Source organism: Balaenoptera borealis, assembly GCF_965194805.1.
Source record: "Balaenoptera borealis genome assembly, chromosome: 15".
Classification (NCBI taxonomy): Eukaryota; Metazoa; Chordata; class Mammalia; order Artiodactyla; family Balaenopteridae; genus Balaenoptera; species Balaenoptera borealis.
In genome coordinates this window covers 33209795-33225570 of record NC_138871.1, presented here as the reverse complement: position 1 = coordinate 33225570, position 15776 = coordinate 33209795, and the positions used below count along the sequence as shown (strand labels likewise).

The window sequence follows — 15776 nt, the reverse complement described above, 5'->3', positions numbered from 1 at the left end:
CTGCGGGGACCTGAGTCTCCACAGCCACCACGTGGCACCCACCTGCTTTCCTCCTCTCCTGCGCTGGCTGCCTTTGGTGGTATCACCCTAGAAGCCTAGAAGCCCTCCCTCCCAAGTCTGAGACTGCTTCAGCTGGATGAGCACAGAAGTCACACTGGGCTGGGCAGAGGCTACCGAGGTGAGGAAAAATCCCCGTGCGTCTGCCAGAATCCCTCACTCTTCAGAAATTCTGTGTGCCAACCATTCTTTCCATCTCTGCCCTCTTTCTAGTACGCATGTGAGTCTTTCCATGTTACAGTTTCTGACCTAGAGAGACACAGCGTTGTGCACAGTTCTCCCACTTCCCTCCTCCCCACTGTATTCCTGCCCAAACCCTCCCCTGCTTCCTTCAGATCATTTAAACAGCCTTAGACCAAGTGATCAGCCCCAGAGTGGCTGTTCTTTGAGTTACAGATGGAAGGCCTTGAAGATTGCAATGAACTGAAGATTAAGATCAAAGGTAAAATTCTTAACTGGCGTGCCGGGACACACGGATATAAAGCAAACCCTTTGTTAGCACATTGCTAAATGTTCATCAACATGTCAAGTTACGTTTTTTTTTTTAAATTTTATTTATTTATTTATTTATTTATTTATGGCTGTGTTGGGTCTTCGTTTCTGTGCGAGGGCTTTCTCTAGTTGCGGCAAGTGGGGGCCACTCTTCATCGCGGTGCGCGGGCCTCTCACTATCGCGGCCTCTCTTGTTGCGGAGCACAGGCTCCAGACGCGCAGGCTCAGTAGCTGTGGCTCACGGGCCCAGTTGCTCCACGGCATGTGGGATCTTCCCAGACGAGGGCTCGAACCCGTGTCCCCTGCATTGGCAGGCAGACTCTCAACCACTGCGCCACCAGGGAAGTCCCAATGTCAAGTTACTTTTTACTGCAATGGGGTATCAGGGTATCTGCACTCTTATGATATCTGTCTAATAGGAGGCTGAATCAAGTGTGTCTCGTGCCCTGGTGTACAGCATAGGATGATCTCTCCAGTCCCCGGTGGGAGGCGAGGGGTGACTGCAAGTTGGCACCTTGGGAATGAGGGTATGTGACAGGAACGCAGACCACCTGTGGGGTCGAGGGAGCCCAGAAAGGGCAGAGTCCACTTCAGACAGCAATCCAGGATGAGCTATATAAATAGGGTGATAATTCTGGGTCCAGTTAGAATCAGTGGAAGAAAGACTCTGTAATGCTGTAAAAAATTCTGGTATTTGAAAGCAAGTCATGAATATAAATAAAAGACAAAAACTACAGGCCTAGGGGGAGATAGAAAGAAAGGAATCAAAAGCAATGAGAGAAGCTGTTGATTCAATGCATTGAAAATGGGAATAAAGGAAGAGGGAAAGCTTGACAATGCAGCAATATTTTGAAACGAAGAGGGAGGTTTAGGAGGTTCTCAAAGACGATCTGCATCTTCGCAGTAGGAAGTAAAGTCATCTGTTGATAAAAATAATGAGTGACATTTGCTCACCTTGGACCAGGGACTGTGCAAAGTGGTTTATATATATTAACCTGTTTAATCTCCACAACAATTCCATAGAATAGGGGCTATGATGATCCTAGTTTAACAAGCAAGGAAACTGAGGCTCAGAGAAGCTGCATAATGTACTCAGGGTCAAAGAGCCAAGAAAGGAGAAACTGGTCTTTACCAGGTGAGATGAGATTGGATGAGAGTGGAGTTGGCTTCGTTCAGCTTCTTCATGAATGCTCTGGAGACTGACAAAAGCTGGATAAAGGGATTATAAAATGGAGACTTCCTCCAGCAAGGAGGAGAATGCAAACACTGGAGACTGGCAAGTGTGGAGCGCACCGCACAAGGTCGAGGAGACACGGAGCTCCAATGCGGTTTTAAGGGAACTGTTGGACCAGCTGCGAAAGAAGGGAGGGGAGAATCTGAGGAAGGACATGTTGACCCCCAGGGGACCACAGGCCAGCTGATGGATCGCTGTGGAGAGGAGGGAAGGAGAGAGTTATCCTGGGTGGGAGTTACCATGGAGACAAGCTGCAGACACCTGGATCTAATCTGATGACAGGCAGAGCTCTTGTGTGAAAACAAAAGCAAACTACACGATGCACTGGGTTGGGGGGGGTCTGGATTCAAATTCTGCGTCTGTGTCCTGGTGGCAGATTCATGTCCTTTTCAAATGCTTGTGTGCTGTCAGCCACATGGGAGGGACAACCCAACTGAAAACGTAGTAGGAAGGCAGCTACAGGGAGGCCGTTGGTCCAGCAGAAAAGGCTGTGAACACTCTCTGTGGGCGGGGGACAGAGAGCTCTTGACGACACTGGGCAGGAAGATTCAGGATGTGCCAGCATCCTGCACACTGGCTGTGTGGTCAGGGGTCGGGGGGATTTGGGGGGCCGCTGGGGCAGGGCAGGACTGGGCAGTGAGGTTGGGGAACACAGTGGCTCCTTCTGAGGAAGAAGCCGGGCAGCTTCTGGCTGCCTCTGCAGCTGTGTGGGACTCACCCTGAACCCTGAGAGCAAGAGGCATTATTTTCTCCCCTCTCTTGTCAGATATTGACTCCCACGCAGGAAAAAGGAAGCACCTTTTGTCAGATGCTGTGGCCACTTCCTCTTCAGAAGGCTCCAGCCAATCTCTGGCTTTGCAGAACGAGGGCGCCGACTCCAGCTGCCGGACCTTGAGGGTGTAGGGCCCTAGGGCCGGCGCTGATGGGAGCTGGCCCCTCGGCTGGCTCGCTGGGTTCCGGGGCATCCTCCCTGCTGCAGATCTGGACCCCTGAGCCCGGCCTCGCTGGGGCCCGGTGCTTCCCGGCCCCTCCCTGCACACTGCTCACAGCCCGTGTCAGCCCGCCTGTGTGTCCCTCTCCACAGCTCGGTCAAGGAGCGTGATGACCGGAGAGAAGATGGCGACCTTTCACCCCGCATCCGCCCCCAACCCACTGGAAAGACCCATCAAGATGGGCTGGCTGAAGAAGCAGAGGTCCATCGTGAAAAACTGGCAGCAGAGGTACTTCGTGCTGAGGGCACAGCAGCTCTATTACTACAAGGACGAGGAGGACGTGAAGCCACAGGTACCAGTCTGGCTGTTCGCCCCCTTCCCAGGGCTGTCCCCTCCTGGGTGCGGGGGGGTGGATGGAGCCCCGCAGATCACTACAGACTCGCAGGGGGGATTCTTACTAGGATGAGACCCCTGTCCATTTGAAAGGACTTCTCTCTCTCCTTCTCACCCTGTGTGAGATACATAAACTGAGTTGCAGAGATGACAGGGTGATCCTCCTCCACGGAGCCCCAGGATGAGCGCTGGGGCTCTTCCTAAACGCAGCGCTGAGTCGAGGTTGGCACCGTGGTCTCGATGGAGATGTGGAGCGCAAGGGCTCCGGGAGAGTGGATTTGGGTTCAGGAAAATTGATTTGGGACTTTCATTTATTTGTCTGTTCAATCAATATTTATTGAGCATCTACTGTGCGCCAGACACTGTTCCAGGGAGTTGAAATAACTCAGTGACTAAAACAGATAAGCACCCCTGACGTGTGGAACTTAGAAGATGGGGAGGGGGGAAGCAGAAAGATAAACGTAATCAATAAGAAAATTATGCGGTTTGTTAGAAAATGACTAGTTCTATGAGGAAAAAATAGAATGGGGCTAGGAGGATCAAGCGTTTGGGGGAGGTGGTACAATTTCAAGAAGGGTGGCCAGAATGACTTCATGAGAAAGGGGACATTTGAGCAAAGATTAAGGAGGAGAGGCAATCCGCCAGGCAGATCTCTGGGTAAAGAGCACTCCAGGCAGAGGGGACAGCCAGTGCAAAGGCCCTGAGGTAGAGCATGTCTGATGTGTGTGGGAAATCACAAGGAGGTCAGCGTGGGAGCAGCAGAGTTAGGGGATGAAAGGGTCAGAGGAGATGAGGTCAGAGAGTGGAGCGTTGGGGGTTGGGACGCAAATTGTAAAGGACATTGTAGTCCCCTGTAAGGATTTGAGTCTTTACACTGAGGGCAATGGCAGGCCTGGCAAGCTTCCTGGCAGAAAGGGGTCATTCTTGGGTTATGTTGTAAAAAGATGGTTCTGGTTACCACGCTCAAAAACAGATCCAAGGCTGAAGGGGAGGAGGTATAAGGGTAATTTAGGTGAGAGGTTATAATGTTTAGAATCTCAGTGGGCTGGAAGAAAATGATCAGATCCCTGATATACTTGAAAATACAGCAAACAGGACTTCCAGATGGAGTGGATGGGGCTAGAGAGGGCTTTGATCGTAAATCTTGGGCCTGGGTCTTTTCTTCCTGACTCATTGATTCCTCGTGGCTCTCGTGGTGAATGAGAGAAAAAAGGGGATGCTATTAACAGCTGAGAGACCCCAGGTGTAAATTGTATGTCTCAAGGCAACCAGGAGGACTGGACACCCTTTCTAGAGCTCACGCCTGTGGAGGTGGAAGAGTGGGCAAGGAACTTGTTAGGGAGGACAGACTCTAAAACTTTCTGCAGCCAGAAAAAAAGCCCCAAGAAGGGTGAGGATATTGAAGGTGGATGGCCGGGTAAGCAAAGAAGTGAGAAGGTCATTTTGGAAGAGGACAGTTCTCTCTAAGGGCAGGCTTGAGGCTCTGTGACGCATCGGCAGTGCCCGGTTAACCTCCAGTCAGAGGGCTGTGAGTGTCTGTCCCTGCAGAGGCTGGGGGAGGGGCCAGAGACCCCACCACTGCCTGGGTTCTTGCCCAGTGTCCTGTGCGTGGTAACCAGACTTTCTTCACTTTACGAACAGACCCTATCAGAGGCAAGCAATCACAAGCTAAGATGGGGTTCCTGGTACATTAATAGCCGAGGCAGGAAGTCTTCCCGTCTGCGGAGAGTGAGGGAGATGGCAATAATGTGTTAGCCTTCCCAAAGCAGCAGAAAGGGAAGTTCAGTGAGGCTTACTTCCGTGAGGTGTAGCCGGGGAGCTTGTGTTCTTTTCCTGGCTCTACTACCATCTGGCCATGTAATTATTTAATTTTTCTGGACCCCTCTTTTTTTCTTTTGTAAGATGAGACAACCATACCTGGCCTGCATCTGTCACAGGATTAAATGATATGAAGCACATGTAAAAAATTGTTTTGTAAAAACATAAATGGATGTCAAAGAGTAAAATAAATTATTGGAGGTCCTGGCTTTTCTCCCTTACTTTTGGAGGAGGAAACTCTGAGTCCTCTCAGGATTAAATTAGTCTGGGATAATTAGGTAAAGCTTCTTCTAGAATGACAAGTATGGTTTATTTTTTCGAAAACCTATTAATGTATCAGACCAATAAGTCAAGATCAAGAAGTCAAATGAGAAAAACCACACAACCCCTAAATAGATGGCTGAAAAGAGCATTTGATAAAATCCAAAACTCATTTCAGATATAAAAAGGTTTTTTAAAAAACGGAATAAAATGATAATTTCTCAGAATATTTTATTTTATATGGATATGAATATTTTGATTACAAAAGCTATATGGGTATATAGTTGGAAATTTGGAGGATACAGAAAATCACAAAGTAGAAAATAAGAATTATCCCATCAGTAAGAAATAACCACCTAAATCCTCAATTCTTCCAGTTTTGTCTATGCATATACATTTAGAAACTCATCTAAATGCAAAATTAGTATAATAGTATTCTTTAATTAAAAATTAACAATATGTCGTGAATATTGTCCCATATTATTAAATATTAGTCTACAATGTAATTCTTAGTGGTGGCAAAATAACTTATTTTATGGACACTCTATAAGTTGTTTAACCAATTTCCTCCTGGAAATTAGTTGAGAATTTGGGCTGATTTTTCTATGTTATTATAACAAACAAGAATTAAGTGGATATCCTTGTAGACTTTTCATATATCCATCATTATTTTATTAAGACAAAGAAAAGTCTATTCAAAATAAAATACTTTTATTATGCTATCATTTAACATTGTTTTGGGATTCATAGACATTGCAAATATCTAGACGTGAAATGAAAGATATGAACTAAATTCTTGGGAAAAATTAAAGGTCTATTTCCACACTATGTTTCACACCATTCATGATTCTGGATGGGTTAAAGACTTATGTGTGAAAACGAGTTCGTAAAAATCCTAGAAGAAAGTGTAATTATCTGCATGATCTTTGGGAAGTAGGTGTTTCTTAAGCATAGCAACAAAGACAGCACAAGGAAAAGACTGATTTAATTGCATAAATAGAAATGTCTGTACCTTAAAAACCAAAATAATAAGGTGAAAAGGCAAAAATAAACAGGAAAAATTGTAAACAACTATTCTTCCTATTTAAAATAATCTCAAATCTTATAAGAAACAGCAATAGGAAAATGAGCAAATGATGTAAATGGGCAATTTCCCAAAGAAATGTAATAGCCAAAAAGCATAGGTAAAAAAGTCCACTCAGTTATAATTAAAGACATGCAATGGAAGTTAATGAGATACCATTGTCCCCTTATCAAAATGGCAAAGATTTTCTAGAAATTCCAGTGTTAGTAAAGACTAGGGAACAGGAATTCTCATGCACAACTGGTGGAAATGAAAATCTGTACAACCTTTCTGGAGGGTAATATGCCTCTCAGAAATGCAAATTCTTTGACCCTGCATTTCTAATGTAGGGGTTTATAATAGTGATGTGGAAACAATGCCCAGTGGTAGGGGCTAAGTTATGTGAGGCAACTTTTATATATCTATCTGATAGAATATAATTCAGCTGTTGATGCCCTAAATTAATACTTTTTGAAATTGAAAGATGCCCATAATATAATTGCTTCGAAAAAAGCAGTTAACAGCAGAGGATGATTTATATGCTAATCCTATTCTTGAGGGGAAAAAAACAATGAATCTGTAATTTATGGGAAAAGGCTTGGAAAGAAATACACAGAGGTGTTAACTGAGTTATCTCTGAGTACCGGAGTTACACATAACTTTTACTTTTCTTCTTTCTCTATGACTAAAATATAAATTAGTTGTAAATTTAAAAAGAACACACATACACTACGATTCCTAAAAAACTCAAAAAACAAAAATCACTCCAGTAATCTTAGAGCAATCAGATGAAAAATGCCCTCATGTATACTGTTGATGTGTACGTTTGGTGCAGCCTTTCTAGAAAGCAATTTGGCCAGATTTCTAAAAGCCAAAAATATGATATCCAGAATGACCCAGTCATTCTGGTTTTAAGAAGCTATCCAAAAGAAATAATAAGATATATGCAGTGCTATTTGTAATGAGAAACATTAGACCAAATGTCCAACAAAGGAGAATGATTAAGTAAATTATGGGGCCCTCTATGATGCACCCTTGTATATGCTCTTCCAGGGGACCCTGGGGTTCAGGAGAAGGCAGTCTGTGCAGTTTTTCCTCTGAGTTCTCAGAAAGGTCTGTCTAGCTCTAACAGTATAATGCCCTGTAAGTCCATGACCTAGCTTCCTATAACTCATTCCAAAAGTTTCTTTGTCAAGGAAGTTGTTTAAAACAGAATCTCAGTGAATTGCCCTCAAGTCTCTGCTACAATGATGGTTTTAGACAATCCTGGCTTAGCTGTTCCATTGCCTCATCTGCTTTCTCTGAAGTTAGAGCAGAGAGTTGTCTATCAGGGGCGAGCTGGGAAATGTTTAACCAACAGCCCTGTGGTAGGGGAGTTGTTTTGGACACAGCATTTGCCAATTTCTGTTGTGTAGATACTCCCACTGTGTCTGATTCAAGCTACCAGCATCCCTGAACACAGAGTTGAGAAGGGATGTACAGTAGCGTAGCGTTAGATAGTGTTTCTACCACACAGATAGATTTGATGTAAATGACCGTATGAACAGAAATAATAGTAAAATAGAGCAAATAATTAGGTAAATAGAAATTTTTTTCTTTTCTTTTATATTTTTGTGAGATGATGGATGATCACCAAACTTATTGTGGTGATCATTTCATGACGCTTGTGGGTCAAATCGTCGTGCTCTGCACCTTGAACTTGGACAGTACGGTATGTCAATTGTGTCTCAGGGGAATTGCAAGAAAAAAAAGAAAGAGAGAATTAGAAAGTGATGAATTCTGAGTAGTACTACCTTTATTTTTAGTATAAAATATTTCATTGTAAGTTTATATAATTTAACTTTTAATAATGGCTGTGAGTTATGGCACCAGAATAAAACACTATGTAGTTTTTTCAGACAGGAGGGAGTACTGCCTGGTAGGAAGATAAAGAAAGTGTCATTTCAGGGGTACCTGCCTCTCCTAAGTTCGTCTCTAAACGGTTATTTGATAGTTTCATCCAAAAATAGTGAAAATAAAATACAAAGTATGTAAATACCATTTATTGAACAGTTACTAGGTGCCAGGCTCTGTGTTAAGTGTCCTGAAGATACTATCCAGCAGCACAATCTAAGGGTCATTTTTTTTCTGAGGCCACTGATATTATTTAAAGATGGCGAGGAGCATGTAGGTGGTGGTTATTTTTAAGTAATAAAATTAGAGAAGTGTAGGCAGAATTTTTTTTCTTTTCTCTTGTCCTCCTTCCCCTGGCTCGCCTCCTTCCCCTCCTTCTCCTCTTCCCCTTTCTCTCCCCCCATCCCTTCTGCTTTCGCTTCTACTCTTTTTCTCACTCAGTCTTAGACATTTGCATTTATAGACCCCCAAGAAACATTTATTCTTTCAGGATTCTGAGCTGACCTGGGAGTTCCTTAAGACTCTTCCTTTATAGCTTTTCTGCTGCCAACCCTTTTCATCCACGATTTGTTCTAGAAACAAGACATCACTGTTTACTCAGCTCAGAATCAGACACACTACCTATGACAGCTAGTGAAATGTAAATTATGAGTAAGGAACTCTAGGACAATTAACTGTGCCCCCTCGTGCCGTTACTTAAACTTTGAAAGTGTTGGTTTCCTCATCTGTAAAGTGGGAGTGGCCATCCTGCCATGTTTCTGATTTGGGGGGCTGTTTTGAGGTCTAAGGAGACGTTGCATGTGACAGTGCACTGTCAATGGTAAAGCAATGAGTGTACACGTGGTGGAAGTGACTTGGTTTTCTGATGACATATTCATGTGTAAGGTCACAAATTCCACCCTCACTCCACCCCTCCCCCACAACAGGTCCATGATCCTCCTCCCCTTGCCCATTCAAGGGACATTAAGCTGATGGGTCCAGCACTTCCACTGTGATGGTGAAAAGCACAGGGTCTGAACACACTTCTGAGATGAATTACCATTCTGTCACTTACTAGCTCTGTGACATTGGACAAATCACAGAACCATTCTGATCCCGAGTTTCCTCACTTGTAAATCTGTGTAGCAATACCTTGCCTGGAGAATTGCTTAAAGGACTAAGCGAATAATACACAATCAAGGTGCTCAGCAGAGGGACAGACACCTGGAGCGTGCTGCTCAGAAGTTCTTGCTGCTACTAAGTGCTGCATCGCCTCAATGAACCTGTGGTTCAGTCCTCAGTGCCCCTTTTGGCAGCCCGGCAGGTGGTATGGTCCCCCCCAGTCTCAGCATGGCCTCCACAAAGATCAGGTGTCTGGTTTGGCAAGGAATTTTGGCTCTTGGAAAGTAGGAAGAGGCAAGTGTTGGTGATGGCACCCTCTCAGCTCATTCTCCAGTCAGAACCGTGTCCGCCTAGCCTCTTTAGACACCTTGCTTGATCTCACATAGCTGCCACTTAATCTGACCAAGGTCTGAGTAGCAGAAGTGCCCCATTCGAAGCTGAGATGCCAGCTTTCCATGCTCCTCTCTGCTATCCCATCATTATCCTATCTGTCCTCCAACTTAATTTTAGTTCATAGCTGGTAATGTTTTTGCTTACCTTAAAGGCCTCGCTTTCAATCTTTCAGGGTTGCATGTATCTACCAGGGAGTACAATCAAGGAGATCGCCACAAACCCAGAAGAAGCGGGGAAGTTTGTCTTTGAAGTCATTCCAGGTAGGTGACGAAATGTGGGATAGACGTGCATCACGTTCCCATGTTACTTCTGACCCCAGAAGTCAAGGCTACGTTCAGTGAGTCTGTCAACCAGCTAGCCAACCAACCTAGTAAGAATGCATAAGAGTTCTGTATATAGTTAATGATCCCATACTAGTTCATTAACGACATGTGTACTTAGTGGGTGTGCATCCGGTTGAGCTCTGTAAGCATCTCACGAGCACCTGCTTGGAGCCAGGTATCCACTAGGCGCTGGGATACTGATTGGAAAGTACATCATCCCTGCTCGCCAAAAGGAGCTCAACTTTGAAGGCGAGTGGGACAATAAAATGAACAGTTAAATTATAAATTGAACCATGTGAAATCGCCACGTTGGTAGGTCAAAAACGGTCGACAGTCAACAGTCTCACGTGGTTCATTATGACCTATTAAGAAATGACAACTCCGACTTACTGAGCACTTACTACATGTCAGGCGCTGTAATTTACCTATTGCACAAGTTAGCCGCACACTGGAGGGTGTCTCTTTCTAATCAAGAGTTACCTTCCTCGAATGCATCTGGGGAAAGGGGAAGTTTGTCTCAGTTTGTCTCAAGGGGAGTTTGCTTGTGTCTGTGGAAGTCTGTCACACTGAGGCTCTCCTCCCTGTCTCTTGCTCCTTCACCAGCCCCCACCCCCACAACCAGCAGGAACTACAGAGCTGCGGGTCCAGCTATGCAGCCAGATTGCTGATGCCATGCTGACACAGCAGGGGAGACCAACGTCCCCTGAGTGCCCCTTGCCTTAAATTTCTTCTTACCTCTCACGCAAGGCAGCTGTGTGCATAAGAAACTTGATGGCAAAGTCAGTGTAGCAGAGAGGGTAGACGTGCCCCATCTGGAGCCAGCCTGCCCGGGGCCACATCCTGGCCCTGCCACTTACTATGTGTGTAATTGTGATCAATTATTTAATTTAATAATTTAATTTGATTATTTAATTTCTCTTTGCCTCTGTTTCTTTACCTGGGAAATGGGGGACAATGATGATGATAGTGAAGATTAAGTAAAGAAATATATATGCCACGCTTGGTGCAGTGCCAAGTGTTTGAAGTTTTGGCAATAACTAGAGGAAATTGTAATGTGGAAACCAATCCCAAAACTGGCTCTGACTGTTTATAGAAAACAAAGAAAAACAGGTGTTTTTTTTTTTAAAGTTCAGCTCTTCCCAAGTGGCCCCCTCATGGACACTCCCTTGCTTTTTATCTGAGGGTCTATCCATTTTTCTTCCTCCTCAGAGGAAGAGCCTACTTTTCCAGTCTCTCCTTTCTGGGATAACCCCACCCGTTTCCCACGAGGTTTCTTCTATCCCTAGGATCCCTTTCCCAGCACAATTCAAGGGATGTGACCATTCATGATGACACATGTCCCAAAACCTGATTTTTCAATCTGGGGTGACCCTGCTGAGAGCTCCAACTGCAAATTTACTGTGGACTTTGCAGTAACTTGAAGACTGCTGTTACTGTAGGATGAAGATTTGTTCTCTCATTGTCACTCACACTAACAGCTGTCTCCTGGGCTGCTGGGGGAATTCTTGGACAGATTCACACATGTGTGTATGTGCGCATGCACACACTCAACTCATAAGGACAAATAATTCTAAAGCAATAGTAAGGCAGGGAACCATTTTCCTAAAGACACCATCATTCTCAAGCTTCCACCTAACCTAAAATGAGACAACCCTTTATGTTATGATGTAGAGAATTTTCAATTCCTCTTTTTGTCATCCTCTTGTGCAAGACAATTCTCAGGGGCCAGCGCTGGCAAAAGAAATGGCCTTCCTAATCGGGGCCCCCTCTCTGTGATCACCAGTTTTAGCTGTGCAAAGGCCATAGAGAAGAATTCGGGTGTTGTTATGCTGTTTTTCTTTATTTGGAGCAGGCAAAAATTTGAGGCAAGCTTCTCCCTCCCTAACTACCTCAAGCAGAATAATTATCTGTTCTCTCACCCAAAGGGAGTCATCAGGGATGGGGGGTTTATTCCTTCTGCAGGATATGTAGCATTTAATTCTCATACTGCCTTCTGAAATGTTACACCAAAATTATTGAGCACCTGCTACGAGCCAGGCACTATTGTAGGAACTGGGGATCCAGCAACGAACAAAACAGCCTGTATGCAGCTTACAGTCAATGGGGGGAGACTGAAAACAAACCAAATAAATGAGAACATTGTATAGTTTTATTATGGGAGAAGTACTATGGGAAGAAAGCAAAGAAAGAGAAAGTACTGGATGAGGTGGGGATGGCAACTGTTGATTTGTCATTTGAAATAGAGCGGGAAGAATAGACATCATTGAGAAGGTGACCTCTGAGCCAAGATCGAAGGAAGTGAAGGCGTGAGCCAAGTGCACATCTGGAGGAAGAGCATTCCAGGAAGGGGAACAGCCAGTGCAAAGTCTCTGAGCCTATTTCTTGTGTTCAGGAAACATCAAGGAGGCCAAGGTGGTTACAATGAAGTGCTGAGAAGGGAGAAGAGTAGTTGATTTGGTCAGGGGTGGGCATAGGTTTTACAGGCACTGGTAGGCAACTGTAAAAAGTTTAGTTTTTGTGCTAGAAGGATGGAAAGCCATTGGGAGGTTTTGAGCAGAGAAGTAACGTGATCTGACTTTTGTTTTAAAACTCTTTTGAGTTGAGACTAAAAAGGAGCAAAGACGGAGCAGGAACACCAGTGAGGAGTTTATTGTAATTATCCAAGTCAGAGATAGTAACAATGAAGGGGGTGAGAAATGATCAATTTCTGGACACATTTTGAAGGTAGAGAGGACTTCATCTGCTGATGGATCGGATGTAGGAAAGAGAAGTCAAGGTTGACTCTAAGGTTTTCACGCAAACAACAGGAAGGATGGCTTTCCTGAGATTTGTGCATGTGACCAGTTTTGGGTGGAAGATCAGGGCTTTAGCTTTGGACGTATTAAGTAATTAATTCAATTTTAATGATAAGGAAACCAATGTTCAGGATAATTTAGCTACTGCTGTGATAGAGGTGATGATAGGATGTTAAGGGATTTAGAAAAGGGAGTCCCCACTCCCTTCGGAGTGCGAGAAGGAGGTTTGAAGGAAGGGTCCTTAGAGAAGATAACATTTGCACTAGGTTTTAAAGGATGGATAGGAGTTCCTTAGGCAGGGGAAGAAAAGAAGGGAGGTTCCTTTCTGACAGGGGTAACAGCCCAATAGGTGACACAGGCTGAACACACTGTTTAAGTCAGAGGAAGTATGTGCCTGAGGGCAGAGATGCTGTCCATGGGCTCTGTATTAATGTCAGGCAGTTTCCCTCAAAGACAGCTCTCCCTCGCACCCCAATGTGCCCAAACATTCGTTTTTTTGAAGGGTAACAAAGAATTTTCAAATTCCCTTTGGTTCTTGTCTCTTGAATCTATCTTAATATTACCCAGCCTCACCTTCCTTAGCCTTTGGGATGACTTACTTCTCAATCCATCTTGTCATCAGCTCTTCTAATCAGAAAGATCAGTCCATGGAAGTCCTGGTCATTGAGGAACATCCTGAGAGCTGGATATTTCTCAGTGGTGTTGCCATGATGGAACTAAAGGAATCTGTCAGGAATGAGAGAAAACTGAGTAGGCATGTTCTTGATAACGTAATAGACTGGAGTGTAGGCATGGTGGAGAAGGATACCAGATAAATTTTGGCCAAGGTCAAATTTGAAGCACTATGGGCTGGTGGAAACTATTGGGAGAAAGACCCATGGCCTTGCCTTGAGTTTGGTGATAACTTACTGGGTACCAATGGGCAAGACCCTTTGCATCTCTGGGCTTCAGTTCCATTATTTGTAGAGCGGAAATGATACTAGAGCCCTACTCTATTACTAAAGAATGTTGTGTTTCCTATGGGATTCTTTAGTTCTGCCCCGAGGGCTTTTTACTGCCCATCTTACTTCTGGAAACACCCAGTTTCATAATGTTCCTCAGTGGCCAGCACTTCCATGGGCTGACACTTCTGGCCAGAAGAGCTGATGACCCAGTGATAAGACGGATTCAGAATCAGGTTGTCCCAAAGTGTAAAAGAAAGTGAGGCTGGGTAATATTAAGACAGGTTGAAGAGACTGAAAACAAAGGGACTTTGAAAGTATTTTGTTGCTGTGTAAGAAAATACAGGTTTGGGCCCAACTGGGCAGCTAGAACAGGCTCTTTTTTTAAGCTTTTTAAAAGTTGAAGTATAGTTGATGTACAATATTATATAAATTACAGGTGTACAATATACTGATTCACAGTTTTTGAAGGTTATACCCCATTTGTAGTTATTATAAAATACTGGGTATATTCCCGTGTTGTACAATATATCCCTGTAGCTTATTTTATACCCAATAGTTTGTCCCTCCTAATCCCCTACCCCTGTATTGCCCCTCCCCCATCCCTCTCCCCACTGGTAACCACTAGTTTGTTCTCTATATCTGTGAGTTTGCTTCTTTTTTTGTTATATTCACTAGTTTGTTGGATTTTTTAGATATCATATATAAGCAATATCATACAGTATTTGTTTTTCTCTGACTTATTTCACTTAGCGTGATGCCTTCCAAGTTCATCCATGTTGCTACAAATGGCAAAATTTTGTTCTTTTTTGTGGCTAAGTAATATTCCATCATATATATATATATACCACATCTTCTTTATCCATTCGTCTGTTAATGGACACTTAGGTTGCTTCCATATCTTGGGAACTGCAAATAATGCTATGAACATCGGGGTGCATGTATCTTTTCAAATTAGTGTTTTTGTTTTTTTCAGATAAATACCCAAGAGTGGAATTGCTGGGTCATATGGTAGCAAAACAGGCTCTTTTTGAAGGAAATGCCCTGATATTTTGAGAAGAATGGGTTGATGTCCCCTAAAGCAATGTGAGATTTAATAGTATCCTGTAATTGAAAGGGATTGCTGTTATTTTCTTGTACTTTGTAAGACCTATGTTTGATGTGCCCCTTCTCCCTCTCCTCTCCTTCTCTCTCCCTAGTTTTCTCTCTTTGTCACTTTCTCTTATTCTTTCTCTTGGTCTCCTCTCCCCACTCTGCCCCCTTGTCATTTCTTCCACCCTTTTGTCCATTTGATAACACCAACTCAGGACAGACTACAGATGTCTGTCTGTAATCTTGCGTATAAAGTGAAAACGATAAAGAAAGTCCTAACAAACTTCATTTGTCCATCAGCTATGTACCGAGAGCCTACCATTTGCAATGTCTTCATGCAGGCAGGAGGGCAGTAATCCTGAACAGGAGGCACCGATTCATAAGAAAGGCATACGGTGCTCATTGCCCCTCCCTCCTGAGTTGCTGTTCCCTCCTCCAACCCCACAGCTGAGCTCAGGGTAGCCTAGGAAGTTATCCATGATGGGCGTGATGGACTTCGCTTTCAGAATCGTATGGGCTGAGCCTGTCTCCTCTTGTACTGACACCGCCCCTTGAACTTCCTCTTAATTTTTGATAGGAAATGGCTTCTGTCCTCCATGGGGACAGATCTCAGCCCAAATCATCTCAGTTGCAAACCACTGAGTTCAACGATTTGTGTATAGGATTAGAGCTCCAGCAAAAACAATAAAGGTGCGTAGATACTCAGTTCTGCTGAGGAAAAGTAGATGCTTTTGTGCTGTTTGACTGCTTGTTTAATTGGACCAAAGAAGCAATTCAGGCTCAGCTTCCCCTCGCTGCCCCTTGCCCTGGCCCCTGACCAATGTATGACCTTCATTAGTGTTACTTCTTCCTCCAGCCTCATGTGACCAGAGTCGCACGGGACAGGACTCCTATGTCCTCATGGCCAGCTCCCAGGCGGAAATGGAGGAGTGGGTTAAATTCCTTAGGAGAGTCGCTGGCACACCCTCTGGAGGTAAGGACTCCTGCA

General features: G+C 44.2%; 1 protein-coding gene across 2 annotated transcripts in view; it reads left to right on the top strand.

Annotated features, from left to right (window-relative positions):
* ARHGAP25 (Rho GTPase activating protein 25) overlaps positions 1-15776 on the top strand; it is a 110659-nt gene that overhangs the window by 62886 nt on the left and 31997 nt on the right. The window contains exons 4-6 of one of the 2 annotated variants that reach the window (XM_082356345.1): positions 2868-3067; positions 9810-9897; positions 15645-15761. In XM_082356345.1, coding sequence (XP_082212471.1) covers positions 2868-3067; positions 9810-9897; positions 15645-15761 — 405 coding nt within the window. The remainder of the gene's footprint in view (positions 1-2867; positions 3068-9809; positions 9898-15644; positions 15762-15776) is intronic. The other variant, XM_082356346.1, reaches the window with a different exon arrangement.